Source organism: Hipposideros armiger, unplaced genomic scaffold (genome assembly GCF_001890085.2).
Source record: "Hipposideros armiger isolate ML-2016 unplaced genomic scaffold, ASM189008v1 scaffold_79, whole genome shotgun sequence".
Taxonomy (NCBI): domain Eukaryota; kingdom Metazoa; phylum Chordata; class Mammalia; order Chiroptera; family Hipposideridae; genus Hipposideros; species Hipposideros armiger.
In genome coordinates this window covers 4,841,525-4,864,593 of record NW_017731429.1, presented here as the reverse complement: position 1 = coordinate 4,864,593, position 23,069 = coordinate 4,841,525, and the positions used below count along the sequence as shown (strand labels likewise).

The 23,069-nt window shown below is 36.8% G+C and overlaps 1 protein-coding gene across 3 annotated transcripts in view; it reads right to left on the bottom strand.

Annotated features, from left to right (window-relative positions):
* The window catches only part of PRCP (prolylcarboxypeptidase), a 78,508-nt gene that overhangs the window by 12,357 nt on the left and 43,082 nt on the right, over positions 1-23,069 (bottom strand). For all 3 annotated transcript variants that reach the window (XM_019643566.1, XM_019643565.1, XM_019643567.1), the window contains 5 exons: positions 17,149-17,289; positions 13,049-13,150; positions 10,325-10,506; positions 9,923-10,080; positions 9,043-9,215 (listed from right to left, as the gene is read on the bottom strand). In XM_019643566.1, the coding sequence (XP_019499111.1) occupies positions 9,043-9,215; positions 9,923-10,080; positions 10,325-10,506; positions 13,049-13,150; positions 17,149-17,289 (756 nt within the window). The remainder of the gene's footprint in view (positions 1-9,042; positions 9,216-9,922; positions 10,081-10,324; positions 10,507-13,048; positions 13,151-17,148; positions 17,290-23,069) is intronic.

Here is a 23,069-nt window from a genome sequence, read left to right as displayed (position 1 = left end):
ATGACACTTTGTGAAAAAAAAGTTTTCATGTTAATTTTAAGAAATGCCTTAGCAAATGTGAACAGTTTTCTTGACTGTAAGGTTTCTCAGATCCGTTAACATGCTCAACTACAATGTGACTTCCCAAAAAAGAGATGGAGTATGCGTTATTCCCAGTAAGTTTTTGGAAACGTTGAGTGTAAGAAAAGTCAGAAATTAAGATGTCCAAATAAAAGAATATACTGTACCTTAAAAAAGTAACTGTGAGGTCCTATACCAGAGTTTAGGGTATACATAAAGAAACAGAATTGAGCTAGTCTAAAGCAATAAGGAAATGCAAGTTGAAGAAAAAAGGCAAAACAGTGTTTTACTATTCTAACAACTCTCAATTATTCACGGTAAGTAAAAAAAATACCTAGAAGTATAGCACCATTTTCAGAAAATGTTCCTAAGAAATATGCCAATCAGAAACACCCAAGAAAATACAGAAATCGAGAACCAATCACAGAATTTATTAAACTACCTACTGCCAACAGTTGATCAGCATTCTTTCCTGAATGTGGACACAAACAGCGGACTCAGCTCTTTCCAAATGCAGCACAGAACTACAGAGTAGACACGTGGAATGCAGAGAAGAGCATTATGTTCAAGCACAGCATGGGAGATGAGGCAGGGTGATGATGCAGGCTGGGCATGGGGAAAGGGGAGTGCTGAAGTGCAGCGAGCAACAAGAGGCCTAAAACTCTGGAAAACAACAGTGGCAAGTGAGTGTGACTCACGGGCTGGCATCAGATCTCCTCTCAGAGCCAGAACACTGGGCTTCTGTCAGGCAAAGAAAAGGAGTCCCCATGAATAGCAATCTCTGCAAACAGCAGTTACTGTCACTCCTTAAAAGACACAAGCATGGCTGGGGACCAGCACCAGTTGACAACACTTGGGTTTCTGCAGCCCAAGTTATACAAATGGAAGACCATGGTCAGAAAACTGGCCTCTAAAGACAGAAATTCTATGTCCAGATTAAGGGCTCTCCTGGGCCTGCCGTCCTCTGTGATGTCAGATCACCCTTGGAGTGCTGGGTCCAGTGCTCAGCACCACACTTTAAGGACATTGAACCAACATGAGGAAATCCTGAGGGGAGCAATCAGGATGGGAAGCTGAGGAATAGCTGAAGAAACCCTACTATTGGTCATTGGTATCACGCACAATCTTTCAATATTACAAATAAGCCTAAAATAAATATCCATGGGGCTAAATCTTTACATATACCCATTATTGTTTTCCATGATAAATTCTTAGAGGAATTACTGGTTCAAAGGAAACACACATTTTTAAGGCCTTTGCTACATCCTGTTAATACTGTCTTATAGAAAGGAAGTACCAATTTATAATTCTAACAAGATGCTAGATAAAAGGCCAGAAATATACCACCTAAAATTTTTTGCAAATTTACTAAGGAAAGTTTTAAATTTTAGGTGGTTCTAAAGTTCCTTTGTAACTCCAGGGTTTTTGTGAGTCCAAACATCATACTCTAGCATAAAAACACAATACATATATCTATGCACTTCTTAACAATTTTAGTAGCAAAGAGTGAATGAAGTTTTCCAAAAAATACTGAAGTCATACTGGTAAAACGTCAGCACTATTCCCATACTTCCATATGTATTCAAAGACTACAGTAATTTAAGAAGAGATATTCATATGCTTTTATTAAAGGTCTGTAGGATGCACATAATACTTACGTAAATATTAATTTGAACCCTATGAAATTGCTTTGTTTGTAAGTCAAAAACATATTGGCATATTTGGTTCAACCTTATATAATACTTCAGCTTAAACCTCATAATTTAGAGATATTACCCACTTGATGAGGGCAATCTGATGATTGTGTATGTAGGGGCTATGATCTAATCAGACAACAAGGAAAGAGTCCCTGTCAACCATTTCCATCCAAAATACTCAACATGGAGGTAGCCCTTGTACTATACTTTCTATTTATTTTGTGGACACTAATAAACAGTGTCTTCTAAACAATTTGTACATAAGGCACTACACTCCTACTTATGGTATAAATTTACTGATATGGGCGCAGATGGCGCTCAGACTGCTAGTACAAATAGTGAGTGTTCCTTGAGGTCAGGTACTTTGCTACAATGACCCAGGGAGAAACATATAAATGACCTTTCCCATTTCACAGAGGAGGAAACAAGCTCAGAGAGGTCTGGCTACAGATACACAATTTAAAACTGTGAATATAGGTTCTGAACCCACACTTTGACCACAAAGTCCTGGTATAACACTATGTCTCCGATATTATATTGGGTTATCTGAAAAGTCATGACGCATTTTGCAACGAAAAACAGAAAAAATATGTCATGACTTTTCCGACAACCCAATAGAATAACAATTACAGTTATTGTCATTATTATATAACTAGCATCAATTTAGTGCTTACTATATACCAGGTCCTATTAAATCCTCATAATGACCCTAATCAAAACCACAATTACTATCATCCCCATGTTGCAGATGAGGAAACTAAAACAGAGTGGTTAAGAAACTTGTCAAAAGCCACACAGCCAGAAAGTGGCAGAGGTGGGATCCAAATACAGACTCACGCTGAAGCTTCCATTTGTAACCACTACACTACACATATTCAACTTTGAAGTTACAGTGTAAGAGACAAGTAACAACACAAAGAGTGCCTAAATATATCTGTAATCTCATCCTTAATTTTTTTCCACAAATTTTTTTATTCTTAGATTGTCTTCATATTTTTCTAAGTTTATTTGTTTTAGGCAAAAAGTTAGAAGGGATTCTGTGGCAACACAAAACATCATAAAACTTTTTTATTATGCAATAGTAAAAACTGTAAAATAGTAGAGTAATGTGAGTATCAAGAATCATAATGAAATGGACAGACTTAATTCACTTCCTAATTCCTAGAACAAAGGTAAAACATTCAGGAAAAGCTTAAAAAGAGAATTACAAGTCCATTTTAATCATTCTGATTTTAAAGAGCGTAAAAATCATAGAGACAGAACATTCCAACCTTAGGACCAAACTAATCAGCTCTGCACCCAAATATTTAGGTTCTGCCCTTTGAACCCACAAACACCAGAGAAAGTAAAGATAACGATTTGCTTAAAAGCTTTAAGTGTCCCTCCACCTATGAGGATAAGCATTTGAATAAGAGAAAGAAAAAGGGGACAAAGAAAAATGTTTTAAAAGAGGAAGGAAAGAAGATAGGTTAAAAAAAAAAAAAGACCAATCTCCTCTCAGAGAGTATGGTCCATCCACATTAGAGAAAGGATTAAGCAGATACATTCAGCTTTTCTAACAGATTTTCATTCTCTAGGGCTTCAATACCTCTCTCACACTCACTCAGATAATCACATTAGTTTTGTCATTAAAAGCTCCCTTTTCATAGAATGCACCTAAACCGCTTAAACCACCCAGAGAGGTCGCATACATTATCAAACACCGAGACAAACGGAAGAGATTTTCCATTTTATGTCTTATTATTTCACAATATCTATCTGCATGCTCAGAAGGCTACGCTAAAAGATTTGGTGAATTATCAGCTAAAAAATGATTCCAAAATAAACAAACTCTACAGCACCCTTTAAAACTGCTCTTGAAGCTGAGAGACCTAGTAGTTTTGTGCTGACAGAGCAGTCAAATGACAGAGGGTTTTCTATTTCCCTTTTCTCTTCTTCCTTGTGTTCTATCAGCCAAGTCCATGATTATTTCTGCATGAATGTTGCAGCTTCTGTTAACAGTAAACAAAAGCAAATGGAGCCTGAGCGTGCAAAGCCCAAAGACAAATTTAAAAGAATGATACTTGAGTTGACACAGAAAATGGCTTTTAGTCGCTGCCTATGGATCCTTCAGAACCACACAAGGTCCAAACAGAATTGGAAATCACCTGCTTTTTTTCCATAACGCAACTGTTACATATTATCTCACCATCCTAAGCCTGAGTTACAGACTCAGAAAAGGACGGCTGTTTGTCAGCCCTTTAAAAAGGAGGAAGTGTATCAGAGGGAGGAGGAGTCCTGGTTAAATGGAACTATCCAAGTGAAAGAGCGGTCCCCAACCGGGTAGTGTTCCAGGGATTAGTGGGTTGGGAGGACAGAGAGGGGGGTCAAGAAAGGAGAAATAGAATGAACAGTGAAAGAAAGTGATCTGAAGCTAAAGGTTTGGGAGGGAGACATGTAGTGGAAAAATTCTGAAATCAGATAGGCTGAAACTGAGGACAGATGTAGTAGGCAATGGAAGTTTCTCAAGCAAGAAGCAAAGAGAGAAGATTCTTTTTGGTGGGGTAAAAGCAGGACACAGAATCATAAATACAAGCAATCAAGAATTCCTTAATATGTCAAAAGGAAGGATAAAATTGGTAAGAAATAACCGAAGAAAATGACAAGAACTAGTCCTGGATAAAAGAAATAAAAGGTGATTGTGTGGCAAAGACACAAAGTTATCTTGCCTTAAAAATAAACTTTTATAATATATATACACAAAAGATGAAAGGCTTGTGCTAAATCAAAACAGATGACAAAACATTTGAGATATACTCACTCATTTTAAATGAGTATTTAAGAGAGAGAAAGGATGAAATATTTACTTACATTTAGGACTCAACAGGGATATTAAAGAAGTGAGGTGAAAACCAAAGTTAGGCTGTTTGCTGTTCTATTTCATAAACGAACTAACACTAAAAAGCTGTATTCCTCTGGCTTCTTTTCTAAATCACAGTTAGCAAACTACAGCCCCCAGGGGGCCAAGTCCATCCTGCTCCCTGTTTTGTTCCTAAAGTATTATTGGAACACAGTCATCCTCATTCACTCATCTTGTCTATGGCTACTTTCTCACTACACCCACAGTAACTGTCATAGAAACCCTATGGCCCACAAAGCCTAAAATATTTACTATCTCGTCCTTTATAGATAAAGTTTGCCAATCCCTGTTCTAAAGAACACGGGAATTCCCCATATGTTTTTATCATCTGACAATTCATTTGTTCTTCCAGTGGGCATAAAGATGCAAAATGTAATCCTCACTTTGTTTGCAGAATACAGAATTAAATCTGATAGTTGTCACACTGTGGCCAGCAATCCACCCAAACCTTTAGTCAAATCTTCTCCTAATCCAGCACAATGTGGTAGATCATAGGCTCTGAACAATGGTAGGCCCGAGTTCAAATCCCACATCCACCACCTCTTAGTTGAGCTTAAGTTGGCCAGCCTTTGCTTTTAAAAGTAAGAGAAGTGTTCTTTACAAAGGAATGCTTTAAGAAGAGCACATACAATAAACAGTTCTGGTACAAAAAGAAGCTTAACATTTATGGTATAAATGTGCTACACAGAGGATGTATTATAGAATTGTATACTTGAAACCTATGTAATTTTACTAACTATTGTCACCCCAATAAATTTAACTTAAAAAAACAAAAAAGATGGGGCATGATAAAGGCATATAGGAGCCAATCTGAAAGAGTGCCCAATGGCCAAAGCTAGAATAATTTGAATAACAGAAAAATTACCTTGCATTAGATTATGAGTCCATATGGTTATAAAAAAAATGACTGAATAAACAGGGAGAAGAAACAAATCTTCCTTATAGAAGAATTCCAAATATATATATTCTCCCCTCCAGGAGATGGATCTAAATCCCCACTCTCCTGAGTAAGGGCTGGACTTACTTTGAAAAAATAGCGTATGAAAAGGAAAAAAACAGTAACTTTCCAATGGACAAACCTAGCAGACAGCACTTAACCAACGATGGAAGTTATCATCACCAGTGATGTCATGTGGGGATCATTAACTGCCAAGATGTGATGAGAAGACAACCTCTGTGGTCTTCTTTCCCCTGTTACCCCAATCATGAGAAAAACATGAGACAAATCCAAACTAAGAAATGTTCTAAAACATACCTCCATATACCTCAAAACCGTCAAGGTCATGAAAAACAAAGCAAAGACTGAGAAACCATCATAGACCACAAGAGACTAAGGAGAAAAGACAACTAAACGCAATGTGGCATTCTGGATTGGCTCTTGGAACAGAAGCACATTAATAGACAAACGAGTTAATGGTACATACCAATGCAGGTTTCTTAGATTTGACAAGCATACCACAGTAATGTTAGGGATAATGTTAGAACGTTAGGGAAAAACTGAAATTGGGTGAGGGGACACGAGAACTCCCTTGGACGACCTTTACAACTTCTCTGTAGGTCTAAAAGTATTCCAAAATTAAGAGTTTATAGAAAACTTCAGAGCTCCAGATCAAATGTATAGAAGCATCCTGTGTCAAAGGCAGTACCTCTAACCCCAACTGACCATTTCCCACCAGTCCTTTGAGGTAAAAAGATCAGGAAACAAGTCTGAACAACTTGGTACAAACAATATAGTTTACTTGAATGTCTATGAATAAAGACATTCCTAAGTTAAAAAAAAAAATTTACAGTGTAATGTGTCTTTACACTTTCTAGAGTGTTTTCACATCCAGTATTTTATCTGATCCTCAGTATAATCCTATTGAGAATGTAAGAATGACATTATCTCATGCTGCAGAGGAAGATATGAAGGCTTGGGTAGAAGGGAGCTTTGCCTAAGATCACGCAGCTACTGAACGGTAATTCTGGATAAAGGATCCAGAGTCAGTGCTCTTTCCACTCCACCTTGCGGCATTAGATGGCCCCTTTATGATACATGTAGCACTTAGAATGTGTAAGCAGTAAGCGCAGCAGCATAACATAGCATTATGATAGCAGCTGCTACTTACTAAAAACTGATGACATATTAATAGCTCTATGTGTCTCACATACATCATAAAAATTACATAAATTAACTACCGTATGACCCAGCAATTCCACTCTTGGGTATCTATCCAGAGAAACCCAAGACGCTAATTCGAAAAAATATATGTACCCCTATGTTTATTGCAGCACTATTCACAATAGCCAAGACTTGGAAACAACCGAAATGCCCATCAGTAGATGACTGGATTAAGAAACTGTGGTATATTTATACAATGGAGTATTACTCCACTATAAAGAAGAATGAAATCGTACCATTTGCAATGATATGGATGGACCTAGAGACTATTATGTTAAGTAAAATAAGTCAGTCGGAGAAAGACAAATACCATATGATCCCACTTATATGTGAAATCTAAAAAACTGAATGAACGAGCAAAGTAAACAGAAGTGGTCTGAGAGACACAGAGGAACAACTGATGGTTGCTAGTTGGGAGGGAGTGGTGATGAGGGAGAAGGGGAAGGGGTTAGACAGCACAAATACATAACTACAATATTGCCACAGGGACATGAAAGACAGTTCGGGGAATATAATTAATAATGTTATAAATATTTTGTAGGGTGTCAGATGGTCACATGTCTTGTTAAGGGGACCACTTCATGGGTAGGGTAGAGGCTTGATCACTGCACTGCACACCTGAAGCTGATGTTGTATAATATTGTACGTCAACTATAGGTGAATACATATAGAGAGTCATGGGATGTGGAGTATAGTGTGGGAGTGGAGTCAAGGGAATTGTAATAGATATGTATGATATGGGGGGGAGAAGTCAGGTGGCGGATTGGGGGAAGGAGATTGTCACTTTGAGGGGTAAAAAGTATAATTATTGCACTGTGTTGTACAGTTGAAACTAATTAAAAAAAAGTTTATTTCACAATAAAAAAATAAAAAAATAAAAATAAATAAAAGTACAATAATAAAGACATTTCCACTAAAATTGCAATTTCAAAAAAAAAAAGTGATCTTGCCAAATTAGAAAAAAAAAATCTGACTAAGATAAAGAGAATAGCATAACAAAAGATATGACTGAAGTCTAATTTCAGGGGCTAGAGTTATTCAATTTAGTTTCATTTCTGTAATAGAATATAAACCTTAAAATAATTCAATAAAGATAATATTTTAGAAAATAATTCAATTCTCAAATATGAAATTTTAGATTCTGCATAATTTCAAGAGAATTAAATAGAAGTGTTTATTTTAATGGTTTGGTAATCATATGTACACTTAAGTAAAGTTTATTTTTATTATTTAAAAAAAAAACTACAAAAATTATATATGCAAAGTGCACATCACAGGACTTGGTACATCGTGATTATTCCATTAACAGCAACTATTGGTCTTATTTCTACTTCATATAACTCTGTAATCTATGCATTTTATCTCCATTATTCAAATAAGGAAACTGAGGTTCAGAAAAGTTAGGGAACATGTCCAAGGCTCAGTAACCAGAAAGTGAGAGAATCCAGGATTCCTGCCCAGTTGTGACTAACTCCAGAGCCCCTTTCTCACTGGGATTTCTTTTGATGTTGAAAGTCAGAGAGAGAGAGAGAGAGAGAGAGAGAGAGAGACGGAAAGAGAGAGAGAATGTGTTCATGCGCACACATACACACACAAATGAAAAGTATGCTATAAAAAGTATAACTATTGCACTGTGTTGTACAGCTGAAAGTAATTTAAAAAATGTTTATTTCACTATAAAAAAATAAAAATAAAAATAAAAAAAGAAAAGAAAAATAAAAACGCATGGTAAGCTGCAAATTTCTGATACATGGAACAAAACAGCCTAGCAATAGTAAATGACTAAAAGAGCTGCACAAATCAGAGAAAAGAATGGATTACAATGTTAGGACAACTGGTTAACTACTGTGAAAATCTACAGCATTATGTTGTACCATACATCAAATCAATCTCAGATAAAATTCTGGAAACATAAAACTATAAAAACCCAGAAAATACAAGTGAATATTTGATTACTAAAAGACTTTTTAAGCCTAAAAATAATCAGAAATTGCAAAAGGGGGAATTATTTTGACTTAAAAGAAACAAAAAGATTCTGCATGTCAAAAAACAAACAAATACAAGCTTAAGAAAAGTATAACAAAGTATTAGAAGTGGAAAAGAAAACAAACACATTGTTCCACATCTTGCTCCAGTTCTTTTGGAATGAAGAGAGATACAAAATAAACAAAACTTAACATACTCATTAAAAAAAAAAAAGTAACGAAAGGACATTTTCCTATTACCTTAATTGGCCAAGCAGGCAAAGGCTGTAAAAAGTTAGACTGGTAAGGGTAGTCTACCATTGCCAGATTTATCCAGGTTTCAGAGATCCAGTCTTTTAAACGTTGACCATCCTGAGGATTTGTTAATGGGGTGCATAAGTGAAGGGCTTCTGAAAGCCAATGCAAGCCAGTACCTGAGAATAGAATCACAATGTTGAAATCTGAAAAGTGCTGCTAAACATAAGGCTTTATAGATCATTTTCTATTCACCTGGTATTTTAGAAAATTCAATCTTCTATACCATTTCTCCAACACTACTTTGTCAACATTCAATAAGATATTTTTAGAGCAACTGGACAACCCCATGATATGCAAGTTGCCTATCCTCATGGAGCTTACCATAATTAGTATGCTGAATTATTCCGTTTTAAGGATACTATTGAAATAAATAAATAAGTAAGCAAATGGAACACTATAGAGCAGCATGAATGCATAAACTACAACTAAATAAAACAAATGGATGTATTTGACAAACATAGCACTAAGCAAAAGATAGCAAACATAAAAGATACATACTATGCAATTCCAATTACTAAAAAATTCAAGAGCAAGCAAAATTAATCTATGATTCTAGAAGGTAGAATAGCGATTAGCCTAGGAAATACAGAGGCAGTGACTGTAAAGGGCACAAGAGGATTTCTTATCTAGGTGCTGATTACACTACATATTCGCTTTGTGAAAAGTCATCAAGCTGTGTATTTTGATTTGTGTAATTTTCTGTGTGTTATATTTAAATATGTATGTTATACTTAAATAAAAAGTAAACTGAAAAAATGGGAAACCTTGAATTTAACAAGTGAAAGGTAAGAAACACCCAGGATTCCATTCTCTTAAAGCTTACCCGTTCTTGTGAGTCGATTAATGGCATCCCAGGACCTGCGAATGCTCTCCGAACAATGTGGGCCACTTTTCCTAAAATCTGTAGTTACAATTTCCATAAATACACCACAAGGTACCAGATCTTCAAACTGCCAGATAGGGGCAGAGGCTGCAAGAGCTCTAAATGGTAAGAAAAACAAGGAAGGAGAAAAGAAAAGAAAAAAAAAATGTAACTCATCAAATTTAAGTTTTAAAATGGAAACTGATATTGAACAAAAATGGTGAGAAAAGTAACAGCTTGTTAATGAGCTAGAAATTAGAAATTTCAGTACAATAGAATGGAGCATGTTTTACCCAAAAGAAATCTCAAAGTCTGGCTTGACAATCATTAAGAAGTATGCATGCTCAACATAAATTCATTTACCCAACCACCATATGAGGAAATTTCATCCTGAACCAGGCTGCAAGCATGCCACCATAAGAGCCCCCCAAGGCAATGACGGGTTGATTTTCAGCTCCTGGGATTGTTGTTTTCAAGTGTTGGATTAACTCTGCAAAATCAGCCAGAGCTTGTTCTGATGTCAGAAAATTCAAGTGTCTGGAATCCTAAAGAAAAATAACAAAGAACATGGGTATACATGTGCACATAATAGCAACTCAGGCATAGCACAGATCCAGAAAAAAGCCAGTCAGATAAGCTTTTCTCCAAATAGAATTTCTAGACAATTGAGTTAAAATACCTAGTCAAAGTAATAGCAATGCTGATTTAAAGTGATTTTCAGTTTGTGGAAAGAACATAATGTATTTTGCATTAAATATAATTTCTATTAAATGCAATTTACCAAAGACCTCATTGAGGTTGTAGAAACAAACAGAAACACACTGCAAGGAACCTTTAGCAGCAGATATAACGGAACACAACACTAAGCTTAACAGACAAATGCTGTATTACAACTTTTATTTCAAATCTTCAAACATTTAAAATGGGTACCATATAGGCAAGCAAACTAAATTCTGTGGAACATTGAAGTAAGAATCATTAGTAAAAACTCATCCTTCTTCATCAGAGAAGTTATTATTATGTCTGATATATCAACAACTGGAAAAAATTAGTCAGCCTGTTGCAAACAACTATAAAATTGGAGTTTAAAACAAAAAAACAAAAGGCATATGGAGCAACTATTTTTGGGGATTAGAAAACAGCAACATGAGACATTGATCCCTGAGAGAAGGCTACTCATAACCCATGGCCATCTAGCTCTCTGCCTAAGGACAATTTCCTCACTGCAATGTAGGGAGGTGAAGCTCAATCAGGATCCTGCTAAGCTGGAGAAGCTAAGGAGGTGTTTCCCTTTAAAAGGTGAAGCCTAACTCCTCACTCTTTGAACTTGGGCTGGACTTAGTGACTTGTCCTGTTCTAACGAACAGGATGTAAAATAAGTGATACATGACTCCCAATTAAGTCAAAAAGCACCTTGCTCTCTTGGATTGTCCACTTTGAGGGAAGCTAGCTGCCATGTCATGGGGCCACTCAATCAGGCCTTTGGAGAAACCCAGGAGGAGACAAACTGAAGCCTTTTGCTGATACCCAGTACCTGTCTGTCACTTGTGTGGCTCCTCCATATGATGGGGAGGAACATCCAGCCCCAGGCAACCCTTCAGATGAAAGCAGCACCAGCTGACATATTAATCTCATAAGACTCCCTAAAGAGAACCACCTAACTGAGCCACTCTTAATTCCTTACCCGCAGGAACTGTCAAATAATAAATGTTTATTGTTGTCTTAAGCCACTACGGTGTGAGGTACATTGCTACATAGCAAGATAACTAAAATAGCTGTATTACCTTAGTATTAGATGCATGCTTTCTGACTTATTACCTCCCCACCTCTCATTATCTATCACTATTCTTTACTTTGTTTTCATGACACTATGTATACTTGAGTGCAATTTTCCCCCCAATCTTTGCATAATATTTGTAATATACCCCACGTTACTTCTGTGAACACAAAAAGGGAAAAAGCATATCAAAGAGTGCCTTTAGCTCCATTTTGCTAACAAAGTATGAACTATAGGGAGGAGGTTACATTTCTATTTGCAGCAAGCTGACTACTTCTCAAAGGTTTCAGTACCTGTCAACTTACCTAATCATATAACTATGAAAAATAATAAGCTAAAGAATAGAGTTCCCCATGCAGCCCAATAAAAAGCAACAAATTGTTCTGCTTTTCATTTGTAACACACGGACTTTAATTTATTTATAATACATGATAGTAAAACCTCTGATAACAAAAATAAAAACTCCTCTCAAAACAGACAGCCTAGAAAATGATTGACCTTAAATACTTCTAACTCAGAGTTCCCCAAAAGAATGGCATGTGTATTTTGGCAGTATGTATAATGATCTTAGGTATTACAAACATCTTTAATTTAATACTTCTTTTATTTTAATGTAATTTAGAAAAAAATAACTAGTATATAAAGCCTTTGTTAAGGTAATACTAAATTTGAACTGTGAATTGGTTAAAGAAAAATATTAAATAATAGCATAGATGGCAAAATCATATAGCCAGAATCACAAATATAGTACATGAATGACTCAGCTAAGGAAAAAGTGTCCTGGTTTATTAGGTGTAGAGTCTGTGGCCAAGGCCAAAGCTCCTTTTGAGAATAAGAAAGGCCAGAAGGAAATTCAAGTGGGCTGGTGGCCTCATTGAATCACAGAGATTGTTTGATTTTATGTTACTGAAAAACACTTTATTAAACAAACATTACATTTTTTCCAGTGATAGACCCAATAATTTAAGTGTATAATTTATAAAGCAGAATTGCTTACTGACATTTTTGAAACAATGAAAAGTTCCCTCCATAGTCTCTGCAGCCATAAATGAAGATTGACCTGTGAAGGCTAGCCTCATCACACTGAGTTAAAGACTGATCAACATTAGAAATGAAAATAATATGGTTTGAAAAAGTCTCAATCTGTTCAAATTGTATATAAAAATGAAAGATTAAATATAAATTATTGAAATTTCAGGCAGTTCAAGTTATAGCTATCATTTCTTTCTTACAGTGGAAATTGTAATTAGAAAATGTTCTAAAATTTAAAAAATATGTATTTTAAACTTAGAGGTAAAAAGTATACTTACCTTGAATGAGTTGACACCAAAGGGCAGAGACTGGCCATAGTACCGATGTTCAGCAAATACCAACATAGCTTTCAGTTCCTCAGCCACATCCCACATGAACCCCTAGGAAGAATTTACAAATTCAGAGGATAAAATCAGGATATGAAAAAGTCACTGAACCTTTTTTTAATGCATATGAAAAAGATGTTAAATCAGACCAAAAAGAGCTCTCTGAGAATCCACATAATTTATATTTGTTCTACAGAGAAATGATATAATGGCTGTTTCACTGTTGCATTATCAATCTCACCCTGTATTAGAGTGAAACAATTAAAAGTAAGCCCAAAGTGCTCAACCACAAGTCATTCCAAGTCTCCTTATTCTAATACTCTAGCCATAGAATCAACATTATGTCAAAAATGGTCTTCAAATTGTACTGTGAGCCAAATAGTCTAAGAAAGAGCTGCAGATATCTAAGTTTGATGCTTACTCATAGACATTTACAACGTAAAAGAGAAAACAGTACAAATAAACATCCTAGACTCACTTTTATATTAATCTTATTTACTTGAAAATAAATAGCAACTAGCAATAGCTAGTATTAATTGAGTGCTTACAATGTGTCAGGCACTGTTCTAAACACTTTATATGTATTAATTCACTTAATTTTCACAACAATCTAAGAGATATGCATTTTGATTATCCCCATTTTATAGACAAGGACACTGAGGCACAGGAGTTTCCTGCCACAGTCATACAGCTAGGACATGGCGATGCCAAAATTCAAACACAGGCTGTCTGGCTCCAGAGCACAATCATCAAGTGCTGTAAGGCATCCGTGTTTCCACATGTAATGCTGGTCATTAATCAAGCACTGCATTTTGTCATTTATCTCAGGTGTGCCCTCAGAATCCTTTTCAACAAAGCATTCTAGGCAGCCAACATCAATCAGGTTTAGATTTAGCATACATTAAAACTATCTGTTACTATTGCATTGTTCTGTACACCTGAAACTAATAAAAACAAACAAACAAACAAAAAAAACTATATGTCATTCCGAGTGCAGATTTTTGCTTTTCAATGAGCTGCTGCTCCATAACAAGGACTAAGAAAAGTCTAAAATTTTTGCTTTTTAATCAATAAATGAACAATTAAAAGAGGTGCGTGCATGTGAGAATGAAGAACACGGTATCTGTGGTAATTTCAAAAACCCCAACTTTTCTCTTAACGTCCGTCCTGCTCACTCCTTGCCATTTATCTGTAGATCCTGTGACTCCCAGTTGAAGCACGCCATCCTCTGCCTGCCACACCCTGATCTCTCCCTCCTCTCAACACCATTGTGCTAGGTTTAGATCTGTACTATTATGGTGCAATATTTGCCTACATGTGTGTCTTATCCTACAGGCTATGAGCTTCTTAAGGGTAAGGACTGTCCATTAAAACAGCCAGGCCTCTGTGAAGCTGACCCCCAAATTTGAGAGAAAACAATTTAATTTAACTGATTCATACTATAATAAGTGATTATTTACCCTTACTTCAGGGATATTTTTATTTTTCAAGAGAGTCATGCAATATATTAACATTAATAACATTATGTGCCAGCATTGTTCTAAGTTCCTGATTTTTTTAAAAGATTTCCTGATTCTTATTTAGCCCTCAACAACTCTTTAAATGAGACATTACTGTACCCATTTAACAGATGAGAAAACTGAGGCACACAACAAGAAACTTGTCCAAAGTCACACAACATAGTGGCCAAACCAGAATTCAAACCTGATGAGTCTGGTTGAAATCTTCACTCTTGACCATTATGATATACTGCCCCTTAATAAATGAATATCTAGAGTTTGTAACTGCAATTGGAACATTTTAGCATGTAAAGCAAGGTGTGTAGCACTGGGAAAGGACCGGGATCTGTCCTTCTAGATCTGCCTCTAGTCAGTTCTCTGGAACTGTTCCTACACTGAGTATTTCTTCCTTTCTACGACTTCTGAGGTTAGATTCCCTGGCAAGCCTTCTGTTATGCTGCACTGCCAGTCAGAGCAGGGAGGGTCTGGTAGAGGCAGGAACAGCTGCCTGCCTATAATAAGGAAGAAGAGGAGCTGGGGAAATAACTGGACAGGAGAAGCTGCCCTATCGCCTTGGCATAAAAGGGAAGTCACACGAGACAGAGAAAGGAAGACAAGGCAGACTTGGTTGTTTCACAGAATACCACAGCAGGAATCTGATGGAAAATAAATTCTGATTTCACTTGTCACTGATCTAAGAGAAATAGACATCCTAGCATCTCATTTCTCAGGGAATTACTTTATTTTCAACTAACATATTTAGACTCTTAACATTCCTAAGGAAATAATCAGAAATATGGCATGCAATAACACAGTATAATTGGGCTCATATCTTTGCTTTCAATTTAGTTCAGTTCAACAAACATTTATGGAGACCTCCTGAATATCAGGCATCATGCTAGACATTAGCAGTAGAGAAAATATGATTCAGTCCCCACTTTAAGGTAATTCACAGACTAGGTTTTTGGTAGAAAGTTGACATTTTCTAGTCATACCTCTGTCACATTAAATAGAAAAATTTTTTCCTTTCATGTGTCCTTCTAAATTAAGTTTTGTTAATGGATTATAAAAGAGTAAATATAGTCAGGGAAGTAAGCTAACAGCTATATCATTTTTTACCCTCAAAAAATAAGAAAAATGGTAGAATAGTAGTAAAGGTAAATTAAAACGTTGTTACAACTTTACCTTTGTCCATTCCTATTTGACAATTAATCTTGTATTTTTTTTTCTTATTTGCATTGGCTTTGATTAGGTTTCACTTATTCTACAAATATTTACTGAGAACCTACTATATGCCTAGCAGTCCTGGACTCTGAGAATATACTACTTAAAAAACATACAAATATTCCTGCCCTTGTATTTACATTCTAAAGACCATAATAAAAATAAAATAAAAAACTAAATGCCATAGCACTCTTATTCCCATATCCTTGTTCATTCTAGAAATAAGGTGGGATTTAAAAAAAATCTTTTCAGGGCCGGCCGAGTGGCACGATGGTTAAGAACTGGCTTGGGACACCAGAGGGCCCCGGTTCGGATCCCACATATGAGGGCCAGTGACACTGCCCTCCACAGCTAAGATGCTGAACAACAGCTCAACCTGGAGCTGGGCTGCCGTGAGTCGCCGGCAACGGCGTAGGCTGCAGCCCGTGGCAGTGGGTTGCCATGGGCTATTGTATGTAGCCAGCAGCCAGTGTGAGCGGCCAGCAGCCGCAGCGAGTGGCCGTCCAGAAGCCGGTGACTGATGTGCCTCGCCCGGGAAGAGCGCAATGATGGTGCCAACTTGGGCCAGTGAAGCAACGTCCTCCACAACTAGACTGAAGAACAAAACGACAGCAACTTGTCTGTTCCCCTTCCCCCAATTCCCCAGCACTGTTCCCATCCCCCCAATTCCCCAATAAAAATCTTTAAAAAAAAAACAAAAAACCAAAAAACTTTTCAAATTCAATTGTCCATGGCCGCCGCCGGGTTAGCTCAGTTAGTTAGAGTGCATGCTTTTAACAACAACAAGGTTGCCGGTTCAATTCTCCCATGGGATGGTTGGCTACACCCCATGCAACTAGATTGAAAATGGCAACTGGACTTGGAGCTGAGCTGCACCCTCCACAACTAGAATGAGAACAACTACTCTAATTGACCGAGATGCGCCCTCCACAACTAGATTGGAACAACTAGTTGACTTGGAGCTGAAGGGTCCTGGAAAAAAAAACAACACTGTTTCCCTTCTCCAATAAAATCTTTAAAAAGAAACCAAAACAATTCAACTGTCCTCAACAATAGCATTTCATTCTTTTTATGTGTAATTCTTTAAGGCTGATAAACATGCAGGTTTATTGGCTATCTCTATTTCTATTTATTATTTTGTGAACTGCCTATTCATGTTCTTTTGCTGTTTTTTTATTACTGAGTTTATCTTTTTTTGTTATTTTGTTTTAAAGAACTCAACAATTAAGTACAGTAAAACTTGGTCACAGATAAACTGCAAAATATTTTTTCCACTTTATCAGAACAAAAGGCAAATAGAGCATAGAAATTTCACAAATCTACACATACCGTATTATTGCAAAACCAGATAATGTCCCCTTCATTACCAGTGTAGAAAAGTATTGATCCACCATCTTTCTTCCAGTATTTATCAGCTATTAGGTACCGCTGTTTAAAAGTTTTATCAGTGCTAAATCCAAAATGGTCAACCTATGACAAAAAAACAAAAAGACAACACATATTTCAAAGGAAAGATCAACAAATGAGATCAACAAAAAGTAACTAAATTTATTCTTCCATTAAAATCAACCTATGCTACAAAAATCACAAAAAAATTTAAACTTTACTTGGTTTTATTAGTAGTAGTAATACTGATACTGTTATTTTGAAATTATTTTCTTTATATTGTAAGATAAAGCAATGTTATTGGTGGTCAAGATTTTCAGTGTAAGAGAAAAGATACAATTATAAAATCAAGTAATTACTTTAAAACACAATAATGTTTAAATTGAATTTGAAATAATGTGAACCCATTAATTATTAAAATACAGATATCCCTTACTATCTGAATTTTCATTATCCAAACTTTGAATTTCAAAATTCAACAACCAAACAGCCACTGAAAAGTTCTGTAAACATTGTCACCCCAGTAACATCTGACATTCCAAGGGCCAATATATTGGTGTCTAATACCTTTCCCCACTAAAAGGAACTAGGTCTTGTTAATGACGTGGCTGAATGACATTTGGGAAAAGGAAGCGACTAGATCAACCTATGCATCTTGCTGTTCAAGGAAGTACGCAAAATGAATGGAGTTATGTCTAACAGACCTAGGAGACATAGAGACTATCATTGGCTAAAGTCTTAACAAATTGAATATAAAACAAATTGAACATAAAAAGAATAATAATTGTAGTTGATTAAACTATTCAATTCATGAAAATCCATTAGTCCATAAGGATATCAAAAAAGAGAAATCAAGAAAAATATTCATTTCCCATCATTTAATGTATCTATTAAATCAATTCCTTACTTTGAACTTTGGAATAAAAAAGTAAAGAACTCAACATTTAACCTGCCTTTCCAACAGAATTGTATTTCAGGGTACCAAATAGTCCCAGCTGATGAAAAAGAGCTCTGTTTAATCAAATGTCAGCGATTGCAGAAGTAATGACAGAATTAGAAAAATGATAGTTTTGTAAACCCTAATAAAGTTACTGATTCAGGCAAAAATTACCAAAAGGTGTTAAAGCATTAGGAGAATGGATGATAGAGAAATGAAACATTCGTATAAGGGCCCAAGTAATACCATAGAGAATACTCTCATAACAAGGGGAATTTGTAACTTCACAAAGGAAGGATCAGGCTGTCATCACCTTAATCTAATGATCAATGTTAGCATCACTAATGGTGAGGTAGGCAGGGATTATGCATCTCCTCATGTGGTACACACGAAGCACATATCACCTATGATGAATTCTGGTCAAACATGTTCAATTGTATCTTAGTCCAGCCTTTAGATCTAACTTGCAGTTTCCAAGAAACACACACAGGGTAGAACAAGCTGAAGACACTCTGAAGAGGCAATGAGACAAATCCAAAAGTGGGACATTTTGCAAGGCAATGTCATTAAAAGAGGACTGTTTTAGATTAAATTAATTTTAAGGAACATAATAACAAGGTGCAATGCATGATTCCAGAGTGTATCCTGCTTTGAAAAAACAAGGTATAAATGACAATTTGGGGACAACTAGGTTAATCTGAATAAGGACTAGGTACTAGATACTAATAAGAACTTGTTAATTTTCTTAGGAGTGATTATATTATTTTGGCTATGTAAGAAAAGGTTTTTTATTTTTTACAACTGCAATAGAAGAATTTTGAATTAGAATGTCAAGCTTTCTGTAATTTACTTGAAAATACTTCAGCATAAAAAAGTAAAATGAATTTAAAGGAAGAAAATTTAATCTATACTAAAAGGGACAAAACACACAGGATACTGAGACTTTGCAAGACAAATAACATTAAACATGTTAAAAATGATACTGTTAAGCTTAAAATGAATTTTGAATACATTTTTTGAGATATTCCTCCTTCACTTAATAAACTCACCATTTAAAATATAATCAGATCCTATAACACAGTAAGATTCATGTACGGTTATCTGAATTGACAGTTACCCCACAGTACAGAGCCCCACTGACTCTTTAGGATCATGGGGGCTAAATGCCCCCGTGCTTTCGGGAGACAGGATTGAGAATGCAGCGACAGACATAGGCTGATCTGGTGCAGCTCGTGCCTCCTTGGGACAGGAGTGGGTTCTGACCTAAGACTTCCCTAAGCCACTCTAAAACAAACGGGACTCCCTGTACTGAACTACATCTACACACAGACACTCTTCACATTCATATCAAAGGTCCCAAAATGCAAGCTTCACAAAACTGCACCTAATTGCATACTTCCTGATTTCTATGATCATTGCTATATATAGTCCTAAATATACGCTATTTTAAACTAAAGACTGCCTACCTTCCAGAAAATAAGCAGTTTGTACAGAGCACCTATATAATTATGATGTCCATGTGCTAAAAACCACTCCCATTATATATGCTAACTCACTCAATCATTCATTCAACAAGCAATTATTGAATGGGCCAAGTACTTGTTCTGGGCCAACCTATAAGCTAAGCAACAGGATAAAGAGTTGGCTGAGCCACAACCCCTGCACTTAACTTTAACGAATACCACTCAGCCTAAAAATAAAAGAGCAAGACAGACAGACAGACAGACAGCGAAGGGAAGATAGACAAGTGATTCCACCTGCTTCCATTCAATAAGTACAGTTGTTCTCCATGTGAGGTCCCTGGAGGAACAGCAACGCCTCAGAAGCGGTTAGAAATTCAAATCCTCTGGCTGAATCACAGACATACTGACTCAGACACTGTGGGGGTAGAACCTAGGCATCTGTATTTTAACAAGCTCTCCAGTGATTTCTGGTGCACGGCTGGTTTGGAGAACCATTGAGTTAGCAGAAGCCCCCAAATAAGACATGAATCCACTATTCCTTGTTTTGATCTAGGTTTTAGAATACCTCTTATACTGTAAGCATCTCACCATGCTGAATAAGACTATGGTGTTTTAAGGACGTGAATTACCACCCAACATCGCCCCCAAATACAAGCCAACTGTATCATCTGAAACTGAACAGGAAAAATCATGATCAATTTCAATAGGGGAGGAAAGCTTGGCTGTGTGGAACTTAAGAAAGGAAATACAGTAAAACCTTGGATTGCGAGTGACTTGGTTTGCGAGTGCTCTACAAGACGAGCAAACATTTCTATTAGGTTGGTGCAAAAGTAACTGTGGTTTTTGCTATTACTTGTAATGGTAAAAGCCACAATTACTTTTGCACCAACCTAATAAGACATTTTTAACTTGGTAAACGACCAATGTCTTGCAGTACGAGTAGTTTGTTTCTGGAATGAATTATGCTTGCAAACCAAGGTATTACTGTATATGACTCTAACAAGATGCCTTCCTGTGGGATTTTCAAAGACAATTTTGCCATAGTGATTTTCATCTTACCCACTGACTTTAGAACCTAGCCTTCTTATAAAGTGAGATATGGCTGTACCCTTAAAAGTATCCCACAAGGAAAAACATTTCAGTCTAAAGGTTTCCAATTTGAAAACATGGGTATGTGTTTGTATATATCATGTTAAAATAAATGGCAAAAAAATTCTTGCCAGAGGAAAAGCTTCCATCTAGAAAAACAGAGGCCACAAGAACTTCAAAACCACCGAAAGTCAAGCTTCCTCTGTGGCCACTCTCAGGGCACACCTGCTCCTCGCAAAAATCCCTAATTGTTTGGATTGGAGGAAAGGGGTAGGAACCCTGGGGATGATAGAAAGAAAGCAGGTTTGAGAGTTAACGAACCTGAACTTGAATTTCTACTGCGAGGTCTCAAGCAAGTCACTTAACCTCTCTGAGCCCTAGTGTCTTCCTCTATAAACTAAGGATAATAACACATAATTCAAAGGATTGCTGTGAGGATTAGAGAAATTGCACCTGAAGTACCAAATATAGGTCAATATATAATTAGTGCTCAATAAATATTAGTTCTCTCCATTCCATTTGCACACCAATCCTAAGCATAGAGTACTTAAATGGGGTAAGTAAGGTGAAGAGATAATGAAGCTCTTCACAGAATTACAGGAAGTACCCTTAGAATGTCGAGATTGCCTAGTTTTTTTTTTTTGAGTGCTTCACCTAAATATTAAATAGCTAGAAACAGGCAGTGAAATCTCCTTTGCAAAACATTACAGAATTTTCTTGGCTCCTTCCTATCACCAAGGATATCAACTTCCAGCTGCATAGATGTAGTTTCCAAAACCGAAAGGCCCAGCACACTGGGGCATTGTGCCCTCTGCTGTTGAGAACGGGGACCTGCACACCATTTCCAGCTGTGCTCCTGAATAAAGAAATTTTTTAAATCACAACATAAAAGGGGACAAGGGTCTTAGGAACCATTTGATCTGTGCTGTTCATTCAACTGAGGAAAGTGGGCTCAAAGGTCAAGTGACTTGGTCACAAGTCAGAGGCAGAGCTGGACTTATTCTGCAATTTGGTTTATCGAAATAACTAAAATAAATAATAGTTCCGTAAAAGAGACACAGGCATGACCGACCTCAAAAAGGAAACCTCCAGTCACATACAGTAGTTATTTCTAGAATGTGGTCCAAGAAACTGCAAGTGATGCTTCCTTTATTCATCTCGCAGAACAGAAAGATCCACGAGAATGGGTAGGCAAGAAGGCACAAAAAGAACATTCTTTAAATACAGTTTGTTTTGGCAAAAAATAATTATTTGGAATTTAAAATTTGAAAATGAAGTTGACATCCAGAAAAGCCTGAAGAATACTACATCTGGTACACAGTTTTGGTGGCAGTTTAGGGGTGGTGGGGTGTGGGGCTGGTACGAGAGCACTTAGTACGTGACTGGCACTGTGCTGGTGCTTTGCACAGATCGCTTCATCATCCTCCCAATAGCCCCCTGGGACACTTTCATTAAACCAGTCTTACGAAAAGGATGCTGAAGTTCAAAGAGGTCAGATAACTTGCCCAAGGTAACATAACTAATAACTAAAAGTCAAATACAACTCTTTTTCATGTGCTTTTATCCTCTAACCAATCCCACCTCCGACAAAACCCAGCTTGCTTTGTCAGTATCACACACTATTGCAGTTAGGGCTGACTATGAAGCTCGAAGTTGGGCAGGAACACTAGAGTATCTTTCCCCTAAATTTGCAAAATGAAGAACATATTCCCCAGCCATTTACTAATATTTATGCTGAAGAATATGTGGAATGGCAGTGTTTTCACTTACCTGACTCAATAATTGCTACTATATTACTATTTTTAACTCATTTAATTAGGCCACTGTATTAAAAACAAAATCACATTGACTCTTCCTCAGTAGCCTTTAGTTTTAAAAAACTCAGTATACAGTTGGTTTTATTTATGTGCCCAGATACATAACTGAAACTTTATTAAAGATATGAAAAGCGTACTCACAGATATACAGGGGAAAAAAAATGGACTCACACCTCCAATAAATTAAAGTACCTTGAAGAAGGGAGCTCTGGTTTCCAATTCTAATCCTGAATTAGGTAAGAATGAAATAAGACCCCTTTTCTTCCATTTGATGTGTGTGTCCTATATTAGTTTTAGAATTGTGGTGGGCCAGCCGAGTGGCACGATGGTTAAGAGCTGGCTTGGGACACCAGAGGGCCCGGTTCGGATCCCACATATGCGGGCCAGTGACACTGCCCTCCACAGCTAAGATGCTGAACAACAGCTCAACCTGGAGCAGGGTTGCCGTGAGTCGCCGGCAACGGTGTAGGCTGCAGCCCCTGTGGCAGTGGGTTGTCATGGGCTACCGTATGTAGCCAGCAGCCAGCAGCCAGCGTGAGCGGCCGTCCAGAAGCCGGC